The following is a 25,849-nucleotide window of genomic DNA, read 5'->3' as shown; positions in this document are numbered from 1 at the left end:
GCATTCTATGAACAACAAATTAACAAAGGGACAGAGTTCCATACCAGTTGAAGACAATCTTCAATATTCAGAACTCCAACGCAGCGGAACCCTCCAAGTGATCTACAAACGCCCTGCGGAAGCGTCGACTGTAGCAGCACGAACAACCGCGAACTCACGACCGCAACGGGGACGACACCACCACGAAAGAGCCACGGGTATTCTCGGAGTGAAAACCCAAAGGGTGGGGTTTGGTGAATTTTGTAGAGGAAGGAGGAAACACGGATCGTGTAGGCGATAAGTAAGTGGGAGTGAAAAAGCCGCTATCGCATAACAGAAATGCTTATCGTTTAGGAGGAGCTACATGATCGTGTAGGATTTACTGAACGATCGTTTAGGAAAAGGTACGCGATCGTTTAGTAAAACTCAGCACACTATGATGATCGTTTAGATAATCTATCCGACCGTGTAGACGACAGTGTGCGATCGTTTAGCGCCAGGTGGACGATCTTTTAGGCGGAGAAGAGCTATCGTATAGTCTCTCGAAAACACTTAAGCGATCGTTCAACAATTCTCCAACGCGCGCTCTCCCACGAATACTTTGGACGATTGACGGACGATGCAAAAATGAAAACAATTATAATTTTTAACTCATCGGTTAAAATAACCGACGTTGCCCACTAACCCATGTCCGAACGTAAATTTTGGCTTAATTATCATATAATTAATCAATTAATTAATTAATTAATATAATTGTATTATATTTTTATCCTATAGTTTGATATCACATATCTACTATAGTATTTTCTCCTCTACTTGATATAAATCATATTTATATCTAATTTCCTCCAAAATAATGTATCTCATATATTTAGTCAATTATATCATATATAATTAACCAATCCAATTATATCATATATAATCGAACTTCCTCTTGTCAATTTGAACATTTCAAGTTCACCCAAATATTGGTTCTCGACTTTATCCAAGCTACCTAGGGGACTTAATGGACCTGTGGCTCAAAGCTTCAACGGTCTGTGAATAACTGACTAAACTCTTTAGCCATGAGATCCACCATCCGTTAACTGTCAGGCATTCCACTAAAGACCAACAGCTGAACTCTTCTTACCACAGATATATTTTCGTGTCCATAGTATATAACCAATCATGAGTACGATGACCCTTCTTAGATGCTTATAAGTACAACTAGGCCAAATTACTATTTTGCTCTTGTAGTTACATCTCACTCCTTAAGTACCACTAATTTCTCTAATGAACAATACAACATAGTCTAACTATGTTTGAACACCTTTCGAGCCAAGAGAATGTGTGTGGCACCACATCGTTCGTGCTCCGGAATCAGCCCTTGAGGGAGCTACCTATCTACTTACCCCTGCCTCAGAGAAGGAGTGAATTCCATCTTGTGTAGCTGAATTCCCAGCTCCCAAATCAGAAGAATCCCCAAAATGGTAGGTTTAAATCGGTGACCTGGCCACTTGCACCCATACATATCAAACGACCACCCTCGATGGCAAGAGTTTCCAACTCACTCAGAATTGAGGTCATGTTACCTATGGTCATCCTAGTGAAATGAAGTCTATGTTATGAACTGTATTATATAATGAGACGTTAACACTTCGTGGTCAGGTCTTATACAAACTCTTTGTATAGGACGCCCTCGCCCGCATGTCCCCAACACGAATGATCAGGATTAGACCATCTGTGACAAGTCACAACACTTGTGACCATTCCACAAGGCGGGCCGCATCTGTAGCGTTACCAGGATAAGGTTTCTCTCCTATATCCATATACTACATACCATTTTGGTTATCACTCAAGACATGATCCACTTGTATGTCTCCACATACATGTTTGAGTCACATATAGATAACTATGGATTTTATGTTTATTAGTTTATAGTAAAGTAAATAAAACAAACAACTGAGCAAAAAAACAAGATGTGAAGTAAATATCATATATTAACAACACAAACGTTCGTACAAACTGTTTACAAACTACAGAACACGAGACTTTAGGGCATCAACCCCAACAATCTCCCACTTGTCTTAAATCGAAGTGGGGTGAAAACTTAGTACAAAACAATAAACTAGGGCATAAAAGCCCAATACAATAAAATCTCCCACTTGCCCTAGTCCAACCGCGGGCGATCCTGTAGACCCATGCTCCATAGATGACCCTCAAACACTATAGCCATGAGAGCCTTCATAAACAAGTCATCAACATTAAAATGGCCTGGGTTAGACTGATCCATCTCATCTCCTCAACCTTTTGAGGTGTCTTAGGACACATGTCCTTAGACAAAGTGACTCCATGCCTAAACGACAGTATGCCCCTCCTAAAGTCCTGCATCGAGTACTTGAGCAACAACTTATCAATGTACAATGCCTGAGATTGTACTAGCACTTTATTCTTACGATCCTGAAAGATCTGTATATCTAGAACAAACTGAGCCTCTCTTAAATCTTTCATTTGGAATTGAGCTGCTAGCCAGTTATTAACTGTAGTCAGTAGACCTACATCATTTCCAATGAGTAGGATATTGTCTACATACAACACTAAGAAGACTACTGAAGCGTTGAGGATCTTCTTGTAGATACAAGGTTCATCAACGTCGCCATCCCGGTCAACATCATCCATTGCCTTCTTATAAGACAACGGATCCACAACGTCGCCATCTGCTACCATAGCAAGGATTTCCGTGAAACCCAGTTAGCAAACAATTGGATTCGCAACCCTTCCACTACATCAAGGTTCCCTCAACTTTTGAGGTGGAACCGACCTACTGGATGAACTCCCATCAACAACTCTTGTTAATGTAGTAGGCTCTTCAACAACTCTTGTTGAAGTTTTAGTAGTTTCATTGGAAAGCTCACGCAACACGACTTTGCTTTGTGAACTGTGCTCTCTTATATAATTCTCCTCCAGGAAAGTAGCGTTTATTAAAACAAACACCCTATTTTCCATCGGATCATAAAAATAACCCCCTCGTATCCCTTTGGGGTAGCCTACAAAGAGGCATAACCTCAATCGTGGTTCCAACTTCTTAGGATTAGCCTTAAGCACATGTGCAGGGCAACCTTGAATGTGAAAGTGACGTAAACTAGCTTTACGCCCATTCCACAACTCCAGAGGTATTCTTGCAACACTCTTGAAGGGAACACAGTTGAGTATGTACACTGCAGTCTCCACTGTGAAACCTTAAAACGAGTCTGGTACGGAAGCGTAACTCATCATCGAGCAAACCATGTCTAACAAGGTCTTATTTCTCCTTTTCGCTACACCATTCTGCTGAGGTGTACCCGGCACTGAGAGTTGGGAAACGATTCCATGCTCTATCAAATAGTCCTAGAATGTCGAGTCTAAAAACTCTTCACCTCGATCTGATCGAAGTGTTTTATTCCGTCTATCTAATGCGTTTTCAACTTCAGTCTTGAACTCTTTGAACTTTTCAAAGGATTTAGACTTCTGTTGCATATGATAAGCATACCCATACCTGAAGTAATCATTAGTAAAACTGATAAAATACTCATAGCCACCTCGGGCTCGCACATTCATAGGACCACAAAGGTCATAATTTACTAACTCAAGAGGCTCCTTGACTCTACCTTTTCCAGTAAAAGGTCGTTTAGTCATTTTACCCTCAAGACAAGATTCGTACAATGGTAAAGAATTTTCTTCTAACTCATTTAGAAGTCCATTCTTCATCAATCTCTCAATCCTATTGAGATTGATGTGCCCTAAATGAAGATGCCAAAGTTAGGCATTTTCTTTTGGAGAAATTCGTCGATGTTTTGATTGAGTTACGGTAGTTCTGAACATTTCAGTATTATGGAGAGAATTAATGGCTAACGGCCTTAGCACATATAAATTCGATTCCAAATTTGCTGTGCAAATAAAAACACCATCTTTATGAATAGACGCTTTATTCACATTAAAAGAGATAGTATATTTACATTGCAATAAACACTTTATAGAAATGAGGTTCCTCTTTAGTTCAAGAACAATATATACATCATTTAAAACAAGAAACCTATTCTATAAAGCTATCTGGAGTCCTCCCACTGCCACAGCTGAGATGACGTGCCCGGCGCCTACTCGCATCGTCATCTCATCAGCCTCCAACTGTCGCCAAGATCTAATCCCCTGAAAAGAAAAACAAACATGATTAGTGGCGCCTGAATCAATTATCCAAGCAGAATCATCATTCTCCACTAAACAAGTTTCAAGCATAAGTAAATCACACTTACCTTTATCCGACTTGGCCTTAGCCTTGGCTGCTTTCTTCTCTTTTAGATACCGAGAACAGTTCCTCTTCTATTGTCCATCTTGGTTGCTGTGGAAACACTTTCCTTTAACAACCTGTGGACGCCTCCTTGGGACGACAGACGATGGGTTAGCAGGTGCCTTCCCTTTACCCTTACCACCTTTCTTCTTCTTCCTCTTTGCAGAGTTAGAATTAGAAGGTGCAGACTTCATTCCTGAGGTCAAACCTCTATGGAATGTCCTAGAGGATGAAGCAATATTTGACTCACCCTTCTGCCTCTTCTTAGTTTTTAGTAAAGATTGGTATGTATGTAACTCGTTGAGGAGAGTTATAAAGTTATATTTCACTTTGTTAAGAATCACATTGCTAACAAAGTGCATGAAGCTTTCCAGCAAAGAATGCAGGATTATGCTAACTTGGCTGCCCTCATTGATGGTAGACCCATTTAACTCTGCCACATTAAAGTGGACCATCATGTTTAGCATATGTTCATGAACAGAGATGCCTTCTTCCATTTTGGAGTTGACTATGTATTTAAGAGCCTCATGCATAAGCTGTTCAGACGGTTGTCCAAATATCCCCCACAGAGACTCCATGACCTCACACGTTGAGACCATAGACTCATGTTTTTTGGCCAAGACTTCATAAAGACTTGCCAAGATATAGGCTCGGGCCTTCTCATTCGCCCTTCTCCATCGCTCGTATGCCTCCCGAACATTTTGAGTGGCATTCGGAGCTGGAATAGGAGAACAAGCCTCCGTGAGAGCGAACATAAGATCCTCGATGATCAAGATCGTCGTGATCATGTGTTTCTATGTCGCAAAATTATCGCTAGTAAGTTTTTTCGACGCTTAGCAATGCTAACATAGTTATTGCCATTTTGAAAATGTTGTTGAAAATACGAACAAAACTTTATTAGGTTTTGCTAAACCACTTTTAAACCAATCAGTTTTGCAAAACAGTTTCAAGTACCCTAAGTTATAGACTTCTATTTTGCAATGATGCCCCAGTGAAGTAGGACAAACGCCACCGGTAGGGTGATCAGTTGCCCCTTCACTGGGATGAGACATTCTCAACCATTAGGCAGAACCAACTCTTGGAACTGAACCTAAAAACCACCATTTTTCGGTCCAGAATCGTTAACCTTTAACTATTCTGCGTAAGTGTAACCCCTCGCTTTCGGTACCAGAGTCCCGCCCTAATGAGCCCACCGTAGGAAAGAAGCAGATTAGGACAAGAGACTAAGTTACCTTATCCTCTTACAGGAGATCAAATAAAGACACGTGCAAAACTTCCATCCTTTAGGGGGACACTCCTAAGGTGCCTCGAGAAAATGCGCAGTAACGTTATTCAACCTAACGAGGGAGACCGAGGGATATGCTGTCGCACTTCCCGCTCCCACTTACTATGAACACTCTCTCCATCCACCTTGATATTGACCTACCTAAACACCATCTGTTGGGAGGACACGCCAAAGGTTCTGCGAGGCCGAGAATAGATCTCACAGTGTGGACTATTTAGGAGAAACATGACAGGTTTAAGTGAAGCATCTTATGCCCCAAGTACCTCCCACTGAATGTTCTACCTAGGAATTCATTAACCTAGACAATCCGGCTACTGATTTTAGTCTAAGTCGTCTTTTTAAACTCTGCTCATAAACAACGTTTGTCTATGAAATATGAACAAGTTCAAGTAGTCACATTTAAACACTTTAATGGACTGTCTTTAACTTGCATGCATGCATCAAATCTATCTAATTCACCTTTCCAGGTAAGTTTCTAGGTAGGGGTATTATGTTTCCGTTAACTTAAATACCCCAGCCTAGACATAACCCACCTTAGGCAAAAGGTCTCTTATAGATAGATTTGCTACACTTTAACCTTTTATTAGCCAATTTAATCCTATTAAACTGATTAAAAGATTAAAACCTCAGGGTTGCTAATCATATTAGAACTGTGATCTTAGGTTTATGTGATCCAAGTTTTAAACACTTTAAAACCATGAATTAAACCTAAGTGAGCATGCATGTCTTTCTTATTCCTTTTAGTTCTAATTTTTCTTTAACTTTTAAAAAGAAACAACTAAAACCATTGCGCACAACGAGGCATTTATAACATTTATAAAGTAACCTGGGTGTCATGCTTCATGCAATGTCCGGTCATTACTATATATATATAACTTTTATATAACGCGTAACAACCAAGCAAACCTGCTATCATTCACCCTTATTCTATAACATTTATAATATAAAGATGATGCATGTCAATGTTTTTTATGCATGCATAAATATAACTCTTATATTATATGATGCATGAGCATGCTCTTACATAATTAAATCATGCTTCTCTAAATTATAACAATTACAATAAAGAGATGATGCATGACCATTGAATAACCTAAGGTGGGATTTACTATATGTGCATATCATATGACATATAATAAACATACATCGCATGTAATAAACAAAGGATTAATGGACCGGGATGAGCCTTTACAACATTCGGAATGAAAAAACCCTATCTATTACATTTTTCATGGAACAAACCGATTCACAGGCGAACCGGGTCTTGAACCGCCAAGAGGTCTTCATTGTGTAGCAAACTCCAATAGGTAAACGATCGTTCAACGCGCACTAGATGATAGGAATATAAGTAAACAATCGCGTAGACGATGAGGAGGTTGCGAAGCCTCATCGTCTATGTGATCGTGTAGCGTGACGATAGGTAAACGATTTACCTTGAGTTACTAAGCGATTGTTTAGTCAGTACTAAGCGATGAAGCTTGTTGACGTAAACGATCATCTAGCGTGCGTGCTTTAAACGATACGCGAACATCTCATCGTTTACACGATGCGTTCAACCAGGTACACGATTTACCTTGCGATACTAAGTGATCGTTTAGTCAGTTACTAAGCGATAAAGCTTGCTGACCTAAACGATCGTCTAGCGCGCCCATGCATTAAGCGATCCGAGAGCATCTCATCGTTTACACGACGCGATACTCAGCGATCGCATACTCGATCGTCAACCCGATACGATCAACTCTTGATTGCATACCTCATCGTTTAACTGATGCGTTCAATTCATCTTTATGATGCGATCAATATCTATCGCGTAGAACATCTTTTGCACGATGCGATCAAACCTAGATCACCTCCTTCTACGAAAAACTGCAACGCTTGCCCAGATCGCGTACCACTCTTATGCAATGCTTACACAGATCTGCTTCTTCGACGAACGACCCAAAACTTCTAACAAACTTTGAATACAAACTCAATTTCGATTATTAATGCCTAAAAACGTAGGGGCCTTTATAAACAATCGTAAATGTAAAAGGATCTAAATCAAACCGAGGCTAATCATCCCGAAAACATCCATTAATCCCACACATCTACAGCAGATTTAACAATTAAACATCGTAGAAATGCACCCACCATAAATGTATATGTTATTTCATTGCAACAGATGAAATCGGAGTATCAGAACCTGACTCTGATGCCAATTAAAGGATCTCATATCTAAGAGTTCCATGAGCACGTTCGGATCGCTCCTATCTCACAGTGACCGAAATGCAAATATATACATTCAACACATACAGTTATGCAAACAAATCTAATTAACTGCATGCTACGAACAACAAATTAACAAAGGGACAAAGTTCCATACCAGTTGAAGACAATCTTCAATCTTCAATCTTCGGAACTACAAGGCAGCGGACCCCTCCAAGTGATCTACCAATGCCCTGCGGAAGGGTCGACTACAGTAGCACGAACAGCCGCGAACTCACGACCGCAGCAGGGACGACACCACCACTAAAGAGACCCGGGTATTCTCGGAGTGAAAACCCAAAGGGTGGGCTTTGGTGAATTTGGTAAAGGAAGGAGGAAACACGAATCGTGTAGGCAATAAGCAAGTGGGGGTGAAAAAGCCGCTATCGCATAACATAAATGCTTATCGTTTAGGAGGAGCTACACGATCGTGTAGGATTTACTGAACGATCGTTTAGGAAAAGGTACACGATCGTTTAGTAAAATCAGCACACTATACGATCGTTTAGATAATCTATCCGATCATGTAGGCGACAGTGTGCGATCGTTTAGCGCCAGGTGGACGATTTTTTCGGCGGAGAAGAGCTATTATATAGTCTCTCGAAAACACTTAAGTGATCGTTCAACAATTCTCTAACGCGCGCTCCCCCACAAATACTTTGGACGATTGACGGATGATGCAAAAATGAAAACAATTTTCATTTTAACTCATCGGTTAAAATAACCAACGCTACCCACTAACCCACGTCCGAACGTAAATTTTGGCTTAATTATCATATAATTAACCAATTAATTAATTAATTAATTAATATAATCGTATTATATTTTTATCCTATAGTTTGATATCACATATCTACTATAGTATTTTCTCCTCTACTTGATATAAATCATATTTATATCTAATTTGGAGCAAAATAATGTATCTCATACATTTAGCCAATTATATCATATATAATTAACCAGTCTAATTATATCATATATAATCGAACTTCCTCTTGTCAATTTGAACATTTCAAATTCACCCAAATGTTGGTTCTCGACTTTATCCAAGCTACCTAGGGGACCTAATGAACCTGTGGCTCAAAGCTTCAACGGTCCGTGAATAGCTGACTAAACTCTTTAGCCACGAGATCCACCATCCGTTAACTGTCGGCCATTCCACTAAAGACCAACAGTTGAACTCTTCTTACCACAGATATATTTATGTGTCAATCGGATATAACCAATCATGAGTACGATGATCCTTCACAGATGCTCGTAAGTACAACTAAGCTAAATTATCGTTTTTCGCCTGCAGTTACATCTCACTCCTTAAGTACCACTAATTCCTCTAATAAACAATACAACATAGTCCAACTATGTGTGAACACCTCTTGGGCCAAGAGAAGGTATGTGGCGCCACATCGTTCAAGCCTTAGAAGCAGCCCTTAAGGGAGCTATCTATCTACTTACCCCTGCCTCGGGGAAGGAGTGAATTCCATCTTGTGTAGCTGAGTTCCCATCTCTCAAATCAGACAAATTCCCAAACTGGTAGGTTTGAATCGGCGACCTTGCCACTCGCACCCATACAAATCAAAGAACCGCCCTCAATGGCAAGAGTTTCCAACTCACTCAGGATTGAGGTCATGTTACCTATAGTTATCAGTGTATTATTTGTAGGAATCTCTGTCAATGAACAGTGTTAATATAACGAACGTTAACACTTCGTGATCAGGTCCTTATACAAACTCTTTGATAGGACCCCCTACTCGCATGTCCCAACACGAATGATCAGGACTAGACCATCTATGACAAATCATAACACTTGTGACCATTCCACAAAGCGGACCGCATCCGTAGCGTTACAGGAATAATGTTTCCCTCCTATATCCATATACTACAGACCATTTTGGTTATCACTCAAGACATGATCCACTTGTATGTCACCACATACATGTTGAGTCACATACAGATAACCATGGATTTTATGTTTATTGGTTTGTGTTAAAGCAAATAAAACAAGCAACTGAGTAAAAATACAAGATTGTGAAGTAAATATCATATAATTAACAACACAGCGTTCGTACAAACTGTTTACAAACTACAGGACACGAGACTTTAGAGCATCAACCCCAACAATATTTAGTTAAAAATATTATTATTTCTATTATTATCGATTTATTAGTACTATTTGTCTTAGATTTTTTTGTATATTAATGCAATAAAAACTCTAACTTTTGTTTTCCAATTTTGTAAAAATTTTTTTTTTATATTTCTTCAATTTTATTTTTTAAAAAATAAGTTAAATTATTTTCTTAAGAAATTATTAGATTCTATGGTTAATATTTGAATGAGTGTACTTTCTAAAAATTTAAAATTAATTTTGTAAAAAATTAATAACAAATAAATATTAAAAATAATTGTTCACATGAGGTTTCCGGAGAAACATATTTCGTGGAGTTGAACTTGAGTTTGATGTTGATGTTTCGATCTCTATAAGTCTTTTGGGCTCCCTGAATGTAGAATTGCTGCCCCTTGGAATGAGAAAAGCTCTCTATATTTATAGAGCTATCTGATGGGCCTCATGCACTTGGACCTGAACTTTGCCAAAATTAAGCCCATATTTAGGGACCAACGCCCAAATTATAACATCAAATTGGGCGAAATTAATTTTACTCAACCCAACGTTCACGATAGGAACACGTGACGTCATCCAAATCCGTCAAAGAAATCAATTTAGACAAAATTGCACCTTCACCCATCCATCGAATAACTCTCGCTTTGCAATGATGCATTGGAATTCCTCATTCTAGCCAAATCCATTACATGTCAATCCTCTCATTTCTGCGATCGCTTGGTAAGTTTTTTTCAGGGATTTGACTCGACAATCTATAATCGACGATCCTTGGGTATTACAGTCGGGCAACTTCTCAGCAATCTTATGTTGTATTTATGACAAGTACCCAGGTCGAAACGTCCCATTGTCTGACCTCCATCCACCATATGCGACCAACACCACCAAGCACTCGACCAACTTCGCTTATTCCTCTTTAGTTCAAATGTGCTTCGGGGCTCTTGAGGAACTTGAAATTCTAGTGTATACACGTACATATTTTAATACAATTAAACAATAAACAAAAATATGGAACATAATTAATGGGTAAAGTGAAGTACAAAATATAGTAAAAATAATGATATTAAGAGAGTTTCGAATGAAGTCATTTTGTAACACACGATAAAGAAAATAAGTGTTCTAATTGATTAAAGAAGCATAAAGGCACTATACGTTACGCATCTCCAATTCAGTAAACATTTGTTGTGTCAATTCATCCCTCCATTTGGTCCATTTATTTGAACTCTCAATATAATTGATCTCATTCTCCTCCTCCTCCTAATTGTAGCAAAGTTTGAATCCACCCCATCCAGTTAGTCATCTCCCTATTGATAAGATTGTGCATAAGGCAGCACGCCATGATGGTTCGACATTAGATTTGGATTAGGTAGCATGATTTTCCTCGCAAGATTGTCCATCTACCCTTCAACAACCAGAACGTTCTCTCGATGACATTTTGTGCAGAAGAATGCTTCATGTTAAAGAATTCTCGTGGAGTTGTTGGTGTATTACCTCCTCCACGCCACTCTGAAAAGATGATATCTTTCGCCTCTATATGGAGCCAAGAAACCCTCTGCATTTGGGTACTTGGCATCACATAGATAATAATACCCTGTTGAATGTCCAATCATTTCAAACCTTATATTAGAAACACAAAGAGTAGGGAGAGATAGTATGTGTAACTAGTTACCCTTCAGAACCTTCAGTCCGTTAGGTCGTGATATTGCATCTCTGAGAACTCAAGAATCAGTTGTGGATCCTTCCCACCCTGATAAGACGAATACGAAGTCACCATTTATATCACAAACACCGAGTACATTTATTGCAATTTCACCCTTCCTCGTCCTATACCTTGGGTGATTAGTTGCACTGACATTTACCTTGATGTACATGTCTGAAAGATCCCAAATTTAAGGGAACCATGAGCGAAAGATAGATCATCCCAAATCCATTTTTCATTGAATGTAAATTTTACAGTAAAACATGAACAAGATATGCATTTACATAAATTACAGCATGCTATATAAATAGGTTTTAGAAACCTTGTCTTTGAAGACTTTTCTTCAAGAATCCCTCGAATAGCACACGAACGTCTTGAAGACTCTGTTCAAGAAAACTTCGATCAAGAGCACAAAACACTACCACAAAGGCTTCTTAGGTATAGACCCCAAGAGTGCTAGGCTCTTACTATTTTGGATTGAGGGAATTTTTGTGAAGATGAAGGTTTGAAATTGTTCACCAACAACTCAAACTCACACACACATAACTCTTCTATTGTTTTCCAATCTCTCAATCAAGAATAGATTGTTGAAGTAGACTCTCTCCTGTCTTTCAAAAAACCAAAATACCACAACCACCCACTTATGTGGATGGAGAGAAAAGAGGGGGAGGGACTTGTAACTTCCTCCCTCATTTTTTATTTAAAAATAAAATAAAAATGATATTTAACATATATAAATATAAATATGATAACTAACTTATCATATTATATATATATATATATATATAATTATATGTTATATCAAATATAACATATAATTTATAGATTTAATATTGTATCACATACAATATAACTTATAGATTCTTTTCTCTCTTTCATGGTATTTAATATAAATCACATTTATGTTAAGTTTAACAATTATGAATCTAATTCATATCAATAATATTTGAATCATATTCAAATATTTATTTCCTCTCACTAAAGCTATAATGTATCAAATACATTATAATAATTATATCACATATAATTAAAATAACTTAATTATATCATATATAATTAAATACTTCTACTAATTTGAACAATTCAAATTTATCCAAATACTGATTCTCAATTAATCCTATTAAGTTACTAAGAGGACCTCATGGACCTATAGCTTGAAGCTCCAATAGTACATGAATAATTAATTAAACTCTTTAATTAAATTATTCACCATCTGTTAATTGTCAGACACTCCACTAAAGACCGACAGTTGCACTCTTCGCACTATAAACAATAATCAACGGTACGATGACCCTTCACAAATTGCTCGTAAGTATAGCTATGCCAAAATTATTGTTTTGCCCCTGTAGTTACATCTAATTCCTTAAGTACCACTGATCTCTCTAATGAACAATATATCATAGTCTAACTATGATTAAACCCCTCTCGGGCCAGGAGAAGGTGCGGTGCTACATTGTTCAAGCTCTAGAATTAGCCCTTTAGGGAGCAATTTATCTACTTACCCCGACCTCGGGGAAGGAGTGAATTCTTTCTTGTGTAGTTGTGTTCCTAGCTCCCCAATCAGACGAATCTATAAAATGGTAGGCTTGTTGAGTTGAAATTCTGGTCACTCTCACCCATACAAATCAAAGGACCACCCTCATAGGCAGGAGTTTACAACTCACCCAGGATTCAGGTCATGTTACCTATGATCATCTTAGTGAAATGTAAGTCTCTATTATGAATGGTGTTATATAATGAGACTAAACCTTTTGTGGTTCGATCTTATACAAACTTCTTTGTATAGAATATCCTCACTCACATTATACATGAATGATCAGGATCAGATCTTTTGTAGCACTTTATAACAATTGTAACACCTACAAAGCGGGCCATACTCGTAGTGTCACTAGGATAAGGTATCCAACCTTATCCATCTACTACAGACCATTGAGGTTATTACTTAAACATGATCCATCTGTATGTGTCTACATACATGTTTAAGTTACAAGATAACCTTGGATGTTAGTTTATTGGTTTGTGGTTAATGCACAAAAAAAAGGGAATAAAATATATGATATTTTATTAAATAGACAATGAGTTTGTTCAATACATTTACAAACTATAGGACCCTACGAGATTTAAGGCATCAACCCTAACAGTGCCATCTAACGCACCCAGAAAATTATGCAGTGGAACAAAATAAGAAATATTCATGCACATACGTTCACCTAACAAACAAGTCACGTAATGTTATTATTGTCAATCATCCAAACATAGCAATAAGTTTAAAGTAATATTATTCATCCAAACATAAACAAGATTTATAAAATAGTCATCTAACTATAAGTTCATTCAAACAACCATAAATTCTTCCAAACAACTATAAATATGAAACAAACATATATTACTATTTTCATCATACAAACATCTATAGTTAAAAATATATGAATATTCGTCCAAATTACTATAGATTCATGTTAACGAATCTCACGCAATGCTCGAGTATACTAATAGTCCATCCTGACAAGAGCACACAAAAAGTAATGATTAGCAACAAATATAAGTAAGATAAAGAAAAATGTATAACCCAAACCCCGAAAAAAGTTACATAAACCATAATAATGACAGATAGTTTTCACCTTAGCAAGAGAAAGTTGGTAAACAGTTTTTGATGCGGCTGATTTGTAACAAGACCAATCTTACAACAAGTTACTGTCGGGAATGTCCTAAAACTCGTAGTTCGTAAATCATAGAAACATATTCTATTTATCAAAGAAAATATTGTTGAAGTTTCTATTCAATAAAAGTGTTATTGAAATTGCATGATATAATAAAAATCCAGTAAACGAAAACATGACTATTACATGAGTACTTGAGTTTTATGTGGAGACATAAGAGTGGATCACATTCAAGATTGGGTATCTCATCATGGGAACACCATGGATGCGGCCTACTTTGTATAATGATACAAACAACGTGATCCTAAAATTGTTCATATGGAGACTGTTGAGTTTGATGCCCTAAATCTCGTAGGGTTCTGTAGTTTGTAAATACATGTATAAACAAATAGTTTTTTTTTTTTTTTTTTATAGATAATATGAGATATTTTATTCACTCATGTCTATGAAATATGAGATATTTTAGTTGCATTAACCACAAACCAATAAACTAAGACCTCTGGTTATCGTTGTAACTTAAGCATGTATGTGGAGACATACAAGTGGATCGTGTTTTAAGTGATAACCTAAATGGTCTATAGTACATGGATAAAGGAGGGAAACCTTATCCTGGTGACACTACGAGTGTGGCCCACTTTGTAGGTATTACAAATTTTGTAAAGTGCTATAAATGGTATGATCCTGATCATTCGTGCATTAGACATGCAAGCGGGGATGCTCTATACAAAGGAGTTTGTATAAGATCGGACCACAAAATGTTTAGTCTCGTTATATAACGCCGTTCATAATTGAGACTTTCCTTTCACTAGGATGACCGTAGGTTACATGACCTTAATTTTGAGTGAGTTGGGAACTCCTGCCTATGAGGGCGATCATTTGATTTGCATGGGTGCGAGTGGCCAGATCACCAACTCAAACCTATCACTTTGGGGATTCGTCTGATTGGGAAGCTAGAAACTCAGCTACACAAGATGGAATTCACTCCTTCCCCGAAACAGGGGTAAGCAGATAAATTGCTCCCTTAAGGGCTGATTCTGGGGCTTGAACAATGTGGCGCCACACCTTCTCTTGGCACGAGAATGGTTTAGTCATAGTAGGACTATGATTTATTGTTCATTAGAGGAATCAGTGGTACTTAAGGAGTTAATGTAACTACAGGGACAAAACGGTAAATTCGCCCAACTATACTTACGAGCAATTTATGAAGGACCATCGTACTGTTGATTGGTTATATCCAATGGATACAAAAATATATCTATAGTACGAATAGTGCAACTTTCAGTCTTTAGTGGAGTGCCCAGTAGTTAACGGATGGTGGATATCGTGATTAAAGAGTTTAGTAAGTTATTCATGTACCGTTGGTTGGAGCTTCAAGCTATAGGTCCATAAGATCCCCTTGATAGCTCAATGGATTTATATTGAGAATCAGTTTTTGGGTTAGTTTGAAATGTTCAAATTAACAAGAGAGAATTTAATTATATATGATATAATTGATTTGATGTATTTAATACGTTATTCGATTAGAGGAATTAATATAAATATGGTTTATATTAAATGCATAAAAGAGAAAAAGAATTATGGTTTATATGTTGCATATGATGCAATATTAAAACTATAGGTTATAAATATAATATGATAAGTTAGATATTGTATTTATTTATAAATTATTAATTATGAGATAATTAATTTTCTTTTTCTCCAATAACTACCTTAGTGAGTGGTTTTTAGACGGTTTATGGCAATTGAGGGATAAAGATAAAAAATAGTTTTTCATTATTGAATGGCAAAACGCTCCATGCAAAAAGACCAAGTTGTACGATAGCTTGTTGAGAGAGTAAACGATAGTTATCGAGTTTTTTATACGATAGAACTTGCTTACTACACGATCGAGGATCGAGTCTATGTGATAGATTGAATCTTCTGCACGATCGTTCTATTATTTACTGGATCACTTACTTCTTGTACTTCCTCCATCTCCAAAATTAAACAGAGTCCACAACTCCTGGATTCTCACACCGAGAATACCAAGGTAATCAAGTGGTGGTGTCCAGTTCTGTTTGAGGATCGAGGATCGAGTTGTACTCGCTGGTGATCGAGGTTTTTCCAGTTTGTGCTGTTGGATGCGTTGGTGATTGATCGAGAAAATATGTGAAGAAAGGATTCTTCAAATGTATTGTTTACTCGATCCCTTGTATGTTTGTTAAGAAGCATGCTGTAATTTATCTTTATGCATAACTATTTCTGTATGACTGTAAATGTTTATGTTCTTTCACAATGGAGTTTGGAACGATCTATTTCCGCTCACTAGTTCTCTAATTTTAGAGTTCCTTTAGAGACATACGAGTAGGGGCGTCCTATGCAAAAGAGTTTTGTATAAGACCGGACCACAAAATAGTCCCTTTTTTCTTTATAACGACTGTTTACTGTTAAAACTGACTATTTCAATTCAACGACCTAAGGTAACTCAATTTTAATCCTGAGCTAACTATAAATTCATGCTTATGCGAGATTATCCTTTGATCTGCATACGTGATAGTAGTTCAACAACACTGTTCAACAAGCCTCCCATTTTGGGGATAAGACCGGATAGATAGTTTGGGACATGATCATGCAAGATGAAATTCACTCCTACCCGTTTTAGGGTTAGTAGATAGGTTGTTCCCTTAAGTATTGATTCCTGGTCTTGAATAAAGAGGCCCCGCCCTCTCATGGTCGAGAGGGACATGGTTTATTAGTTGGACTATAAACCAATTGTTCAATAGAGGATCAATGGGAGCTTAAGGAGCAATTGTTCAATAGAGGATCAGGGGTAAAACGGTAATTTTAACCCAGTTGTAAATACGAACACCTGTGAAGGATCGACTTACAAATTATGGTTAAATCAAGTGGACAGAAATATATCTACAGTGAGGAGAATGCAATCATCGAGCTATAGTGGTATGTCTTGGTAGTTAACGAATATTGATTGAATCGGGTTAAAGAGTTTAATTGATTAATCTCAAATCTTTGGAGCTCATGATCTGTAGGTTCATAACATTCTTCTACTAGCTCATAAAACTTTACACCATGGATTAGAAAATTAAGCAAAATTTGAAGTGTTCAAAATTCGAAATTAGGGTTTTGAATTTGAAATGTTCAAATTCAATTTTAGGGTTTGGATAATTATATTTGATATAATTAAACATTTTAATTTATTGAAACTAAATGTAAATTAGAGAGTTTAAAGTATTTAAATATTGTACATGAATATTATTCATGTTTAAATTAGGTATTTTATTAATTTAATATTTGATATTAAGTTATTGTTATTTAATTAATTAATTAAATTAGTTTAATTAATTATTTAAATAAAATTATTTTCAAATTTAATAAATTCAAAATTTAGAAATTGAGTTTATTATTTAAATAAATTTAAATAAAAAATGATTTTAATTTTTAAGTGGAAAAGTCCTACATTTAGGTTTTTAGTGGAGTTTTCCAATCTTTGACACCTAGGCCACTCACTTAATGCAATTTAAAGTGTCACTTTGTTGGATGAGTGTGGTGCTTGCATGATTGAGCTTGATAAAAGCTTCATTTTTTCCGAATTTATCTGGAAAATTAGTGAGAAATTCTGAATTTTTCCTTTTACTCTCATCACTCTCTTAAACCCTTTTAACTCTAGCTTAATTGAGAGTTTCCACCACTCAATCCAAGGCTGAGAATAGTAGAGAAGACTCTTTTGGTAGTCTACTACTGATTTAAAGGTCAAATTTGTGGATTTCAACAAAGACTTGAAGAGTTTCTACAAAGGTATATATCTTGAAACCCTTTTTTTATAGAACAGTTTTATGCATGCTTTTAAACTCAAATTAAGTGTAATTATAGTGCTTATTGATTCTTTTTGCTTCCGTTATATGCATGTTTTTTCGATCAGTTACAACAAAGAACATTAGTACTATATGAAAGAAGTTATAACAGGGAGGCACTAGTCAACACCGGTGATGAAAAAATGTTGGATAAAGAGGGAGAAGACATACCAGTTGCATTTATGAAATAGATGGAATGTGTTTGTCTTTATAGTTAAAGGCAAGTGAGACCATATTATAAAGTGCAAAAAAAAAAAAAAGAAAAAAAGAATGGAATAGGGTCCAGTCTCACAGTTATGAAATTCATTCATTGAAACTTGAATTTCAGATAATATCATGAATAATGGTAAATGAGAAATCAACAATGAAGGTAGAACGACCAACAATTAATTTTAAATCAGAGACAAACAATAGTAAATTATTTCATTCAAGGAAGAAGAATTGAAAATTAGGGACGAACAATAGAGACAATAGAAACCAAAAGATGCAAAGAAGTTCATGGTCTTTTGAAATCAAACATAGGATAAGAAAATATTGGAGACAAGAAATGACATACCAATTACATTAAGCAAGTAGATGGAATGGGTTTGGCCTAAAGTTGAAGTGAAGTGAGACACGTATATATAGTTGTGTGAACTACTCGCCTATGAAAATTTTTAAGTGAGATCTATATATAAATAAAAGTAAATGATTTTGACAAAAAAAAAAATACCCAATAAATAATAACTAACAACCATTGTCAATAAATATATAATAAACTATCCTTAAAAAGGGATATGGCAATGGTGAATATAATAAACAATACCTATCAACAACTGTCAATCAATATACAATAAATCATTCTAAAAACAGGGGATATGCTAATGATGAATACAGTAATGCCCTAATCTCGTAGGGTCTTGTAGTTTGTAAACACCTGTATGAACAAACGCTTGTGATGTAATAATATGAGATATTTTCTTCACTATTGTCTATGAAATATAGGATATTTTAATTGCATTTACCATATACCAATAAACTAAGATCCCTGGTTATCGTTGTAACTTAAGCATGTATATGGAGGCATACAAGTGGATCATGCCTTAAGTGATAACTTAAATAGTCTGTAGTATATGGATAAAGGAGGAATACCTTATCTTGGTGACACTACGGATGCGATCTACTTTGTAGATGTTACAAGTGTTGTAAAGTGTTACAGATGGTCTGATCCTCATCATTCATGTGGAAACATGCGAGCGGGGGTGTCCTATACAAAGAAGTTTGTATAAGACCAAACCACGAAATATTTAGTCTCGTTATATAACGCCGTTCATGACAGAGACTTTCATTTCACTAGGATGACCATAGGTAACATGATCTTAATCCTGAGTGAGTTGGGAACTCCTACCTATGAGGGCGATCCTTTGATTTGCATAGGTGCGAGTGGCCAGATTTCCTACTCAAACTTACCACTTTGGGGATTCGTGATTGGGGAACTGAAAACTCAGCTACACAAGATGGAATTCACTCCTTCCTCGAAGCAGGGGTAAGTAGATAGATTGCTTCCTTAAGGGCTATTTCGGGACTTGAACGATGTGACACCACACACTTTCTCATGCCCCGAGAGGTGTTCACTCATAGTAGGACTATGATGTATTGTTCATTAGAGGAATCAATGGTACTTAAGGAGTTAGATGTAACTATAGGGGTAAAACGATAAATTGGCCCAGCTGTACTTACAAGCGATCTGTGAAGGGTTATCGTACTGTTGATTGGTTATATCCAATGGACACACGGATGGTGGATCTTGTGACTAAAGAGTTTAGTCAGTTATTCACGTACCGTTGGAGCTTCAAGCTACAGGTCCATAAAGTCTCTTTGGTAGCTCAATGGATTCAAGTTGAGAATCAGTTTTTGGGTTAGCTTGAAGTGTTCAAATTAACAAGAGGGGGTTTAATTATATATGGTATAATTAAATTGGTTCAATTATATGTAATATAATTGATATGATGTATAAGATACACTAATTAGAGGAATTTGATATAAATATGATTTATATTAATTAAAGAAAAAAAGAACTATAGTTTAAATATTACATATGATGTGGTATTAAAACTATAGGTTATAAATATGATTTGATAAGTTAGTTATTATATTTATTTATAATTAAACAATTATATTAATAATTGTGGTTGGTTATTTTCTCCATTAACCGTAAAGGTGGGAGGTTATTTTTTAGTTTTGGATAACTAAAGGATAAAATGAAAAGTGTTTTTATTTTGTTAAGAGATTGCTTAATTAGTGAATCATTAATCGTTTATTCATGAGAGCCTACCCGATAGCCCTTACGAGAGACTAAACGACAGCGAAAGATTTACTAAACAATTGAGAGACTAAACTATCGTGTAGAGCGAGATTTACTAAATGATCGTGTACTAGTGATATTTACTAAATGATCAAGCCTTCTCAGTCTATTGTATAGACAAAATATTCTCCCACTTGCTTGATCGTGTAGTACGATCGTTTCCTTCTTCTATCCCTCTACCAAATTCACACAGAGCCAACACCTCCTGGATTCTCACTCCGAAAATACCAAGGTTGTCGAGTGGTTGTGTTGAAGGGTGTTTGTTCAAGGAGAAGACTGTTCGTGATTACTAGACGATTGGCTAGGCGATCTGAACGATAGCGAGAGGTTGTTATCCAATTCTTCACGAGAGTGAGAGATTTGCAGAAGAAGTGTTCTTCAAAGGTATGTTTCTCATTCTTGGTATTTTTAATTAAGAAAATATGCTATAATTTTGTTTAAGATGCATAACTGTTCCTGTATGTTTGTGAATGCGTTTAATTCTTTCACAATCGGCTTGGAAAGATTTTGCTTCCGCTCACTGGTTTTCTTCAATAAGAGTTCTTTAAAAACAATATCTAACAACCACTGTCAATCAATATACAATAAACAATGGTCAAACAAAGGCCAAAAGTTATAAAATGGACCAACAATGGACAAACAAAAACTGAAATGAACAAACAATGGACAAACAGATACCAAAATTTACAGAAATGGCCAACCAATGGACAAACAGAGGCCAAAAGTAACAAATAATTAACAGATAGTGACCAAAATGGACAAACAATGGATGCTGCGGAGAGAAAAACCATCATTCTTCATCAATATAATGAAAAATAACCTAATCAAAATTACCAAAATTCATCAAATTCATCAAATAACCTAATCAAAATTAGCAAAATCCATCAAATACCCTATAGAATCAACCTAAAAATACCCAGTAGCCCAAAACACATGTTTCTATATATTTTTTTTATAATTTATAAAATGGACAAATAATGAACAAACAGAGACAATAATAGCAAAATAATGAACATGAAACGAAATACAAAGCATATTTTCAAAGCAAAACATTTTTGAGCAAAACAATGAACATAAAAAAAATAGTGGACAACATTGGACAAACATAGCGCATAATTTACAAAATTTTGAGCAAAAATTGAAAAAAAAAACCTCATCATCGGTTGGAAAAGGGAAAAAGAAGATTACCTTCGGCCTTCGTCCTACCAAGCTCCAAAACTCGTCCTTCACACCCTACCACTCTCCAGATGATAACCTTCACCCCCACAAAGCACAATCGTCCCTTAACCAAACAAATTAGGGCCTGTTTCGACATAGTGAGAATATTGAATAAAGCAGAAAATGGAATCAAAAGTTTGAAGCAGTGGAAGAGAGATTGTTTGGAGTGGCAATGGGAAGAGATACGAATCCAGATTTGTAGATCTATAGATCTGTGAAGAGTCTAGAGAAAAATATGCAAGAAGAGTAGCACCATAAACGTAGATTTGTAGATCTATGAAGGGCTAGATCTATAGATCTAAGGATTCAGATCTGGTTTCGACGATAATGAAACTGACGATGATGAAGAAACGCGAAACCAGATCTGAAGACAGAGAAATAAAGAAAGAATAAAGAAAATTATTAATCTGAGTATTTTGTTCGATCGAACAAGAAAGGAGACAAAAGAGATGAGGGAGAAGATAGAAGATGTTGCAAATAGTGAAATGACAGAAATTGTGGGGTTAGGAACAATGTTCCCTAGGGTTAATTTTGAAGATAATATTAAAGCTCCAACTAAAAATAGTTTGAGCCCCAAACATGAAGTGGACTATTATAGCCCACTCCATTATTGGGACCAAACAGGCCCTTAAAGATTTTATTTTATAAAAATCACGAAAACAAAATTCGTCGTCTAAATGAGCATAGCTCAACTAAGATCAAACATGTACTATCTGAAGGAACTCTTATTAAAGAGTACTTACGAGCGGAAGCGGATCTTTCCAATTCATTGTGAAATAATTACCGCATATACATTCAAACATACTTTCATAATGCAAAGGGGATCAAGAAATCATACCAGATGAAGATTTTTTCTTCACAGCGAGTCTGAAGCCCAACTGCCTACCTCGAACAATCACCACTCAGACAGAAGGAATCAGAGAAGACAACACCACTTAGAGCCCTCAGTATTCTTGGAGTGAGAATCCAAAGTGTGGGCTTTGTTCGGATTTGGTAGAGGGAAGAAGGAAGAGAGACCGTACACAACGATCAAGCAAGTGGGAGATGTGGTCTTCTATCGCATAGACAATATTCTTGATCGTTTAGGTAAAGTATACGATCGTGTAGCAAAAGTAAGTGATCGTCTATACGATCGTGTAGGAAAAGGTAAACGATCGTCTAAACGATCGTGTAGGAAAAGGGTGAGCGATCGTCCAAAACGATCGCGTATGAAAAACTAAGCGATCGTCTATATGATCGTTTAGTAAATACCGGGAGCTGAACGATCGCTTAAGAAAAAGGTAAACGATCATTTAGGTAATAGCACGCGACGGTGTAATCGGTATGTGATCGCTTAGCAATATCGTATATGTAAGCGATCGTGCAGTCCCTATCGTATAGGCACTGATTTTCTAAACGATGACACTATCTTTTTCACAATATCTGGCACCCTGAGATCAACATACCGTTTGGCTATTTATAATGCACTCATCCATTATTTTAAACAAAGAGGCGCCTTCCCATTTCCTTTATAACCGTCCAATTAATGTGATCTTATCACATTCATAACTTATAAATTAATATTCAAATATTAATTATAATATTTTTTCCCTACTAGATATAAATCATATTTATATCTATTTTCCTCCAAATTAATGTATCTCATACATAAAGTTAATTATATCATATTTAATTAACTCATTCAATTATATCATATATAATCGAACTCCCTCTTGTCAATTTGAACATTTTAAATTGACCCAAAAAATGACTCTCAACTTGTATCCAAGCTACCAAGGGGACCTTATGGACCTATGGCTCGAAGCTCCAACGGTACATGAATAGTTGACTAAACTCTTTAGTCACGATATCCACCATCCGTTAACTTCCAGGCATTCCACTAAAGACCTAGTTGAACTCTTCTTGCCATAGATATATTTCTATGTCCATTGGATATAACCAATCATCAGTACGATGACCCTTCACAGATGCTCGTAATTAACGTAGGCCAATTTACCATTTTGCCCCTGTAATTACATCTTCCTCCTTAAGTACCACTGATCTCTCTAATGAACTACAACATAGTCCTACTATGTGTGAACACCTCTTGGGCCATAAGAAGGTGCATGGTGTCACATTGTTCAAGCCCTGGAATCAGCCCTTAAGGGAGCTATCTATCTACTTGCCCCTGCCTCGGGGAAGGAGTGAATTCTATCTTGTGTAGCTGAGTTCCCAACTCCCAAATCAGACGAATCCCCATAATGGTAGGTTTGAGTCAGCGTTCTGGCCACTCGCACCCATGCAAATCAAAGGACAACCCTCAATGGCAGGAGTTTATAACTCACTCAGGATTGAGGTCATGTTATCTATGGTCATCCTAGTGAAGTGAAGTCTCAGTTATGAACGGTGTTATGAGATGTTAACACTTCGTGGTCAGGTTTTATACAAACTCTTTGTATAGGATGCCTCCGCTTGCAAGTCCCTTACACGAATGATCAGGATCAAACCATCTATGACAAGTCACATGACCATTCCACAAAGCGGGTCGCATCCGTAGCGTTACTAGGATAAGGTTTCCCTCCTAGATCCATATACTACAGACCATTTTGGTTATCACTCAAGACATGATCCATTTATATATCACCACATACATGCTTGAGTCATATACACATAACCAGGGATTTTATGTTTATTGGTTTGTGGTAAAATCTAAATGTGCAAAGCCAAGTAGTGAAGTAAATATCATTTATATTATACATCACAAGTATTCGTATAAAGTTATTTACAAACTACTGAACACAAGACTTTAGGGCACAAATCCCAACACTATCGACCTTAAGATTAAAGGTTTAACCTAATTACTTTATCAAAAGAGGGAGGTCTTCGAGCTAAATTACATTTTAAGCATTTCAATGAGATTGAGAGACAAGATTATGGCCTCTTGACACATGAGACAATGGATTATTTAAATCTTTCTTCTTGAATTTTGGATTTTGTATGTTACTCACAAATGAACTCATAAAATTGATATTTTATAGATCAGTCAATAAGTTTGAATTTGTATCTACATTAAACACTTTTTAAAAATAAAAAAATCCATTTGATACAATATTACAAGTTCATCGACTCATTAATTTTTTAATTTTAGAAACTAAATAGACATAAATCTAGGTATTTATAGCTCCTCTCTAAATATGGTGGAACATTTATATTACAAGTCAATCTTGTTGGAGTTAGCAAGCAATAAACGGAAGCAAAAAGAATCATTAAGCTCTCTAATTCATCAATTTTAGTAACTAAGACAACATGCTCATAAGATAAAAAGATGGTTTCAGAAGTTATCTTTGAAGAACTTCTTCAATCCACGAATCTAGCTTCATTCTCCTTAGCAAATGGTTATAGACCACCACTTGATCTTCCCTACTATTCTCTTGGACCTTAGATTGGGTGGTGGAATCCAAAATGAGTTGGAATTGAAGGACATTAGAAAGGATCTTCTGGTTTGGTGTCTATAGTTTGATAGAACTCATTCTCTCTTACAATTTCATAATTGCATAATCCTCATCTCATAATTCAAAACTCCTTTTTATCAAATTGTCATGCAAAAAACTAAAATTGTAATAATTTGACACCATATCCATATAATTGGGTGGAAAAATAGATGTAAGAATGTGGAAGAAGTTGGAATTACCCACTTTCTTCCATTCTTCATTTTATATTAAATTGAATTTTAATTTTAAAATTGAATTATTAATTTGAAATCAAATTTCAAATTTTTAAAATGAAAAATAATAAAATATTAATTCTATATTAATATTTAAAATCCAATTAATTTTATTGTGAAATTAATTCTAATAATTAATTTTAAAGTGAAATTAATTATAATAATTAATTTTAAACTAAAATTAATTCTAAATTAAATAATTAAATTAATAATATTAATTTAATGTCAAATATTAAATTAATATAACACCTATTCTAAACATGAATCCCTATTCATCTAAATAATATTTAAATCATATTTAAATATTATCCGATTCTTCAATTTTGTTTAATTCGATAGTTAAATGTGTAATTATATCGTATATAATTACTAATTCTCTCGATTTGAATTTGAACGATTCAAATTCTCTCATCACGTTATTCTAAGGTTTAATCCGTTTGTGAGCTAGTAAGA

General features: G+C 35.9%; 1 protein-coding gene across 1 annotated transcript in view; it reads right to left on the bottom strand.

Annotated features, from left to right (window-relative positions):
- The window catches only part of LOC120084502 (vignain-like), a 28,080-nt gene extending 6,290 nt beyond the window's left edge, over window positions 1–21,790 (bottom strand). Inside the window, exon 1 of the mRNA XM_039040298.1 lies at window positions 21,664–21,790. Within this exon, the coding sequence (XP_038896226.1) occupies window positions 21,664–21,790 (127 nt within the window). The remainder of the gene's footprint in view (window positions 1–21,663) is intronic.
- Between the last annotated feature and the right edge of the window lie 4,059 nt (window positions 21,791–25,849).

This window comes from Benincasa hispida, chromosome 9, assembly GCF_009727055.1.
Source record: "Benincasa hispida cultivar B227 chromosome 9, ASM972705v1, whole genome shotgun sequence".
Taxonomy (NCBI): domain Eukaryota; kingdom Viridiplantae; phylum Streptophyta; class Magnoliopsida; order Cucurbitales; family Cucurbitaceae; genus Benincasa; species Benincasa hispida.
The sequence above is the reverse complement of the archived record's forward strand: the minus strand, read 5'-3'. Positions and strand labels throughout refer to the sequence as shown.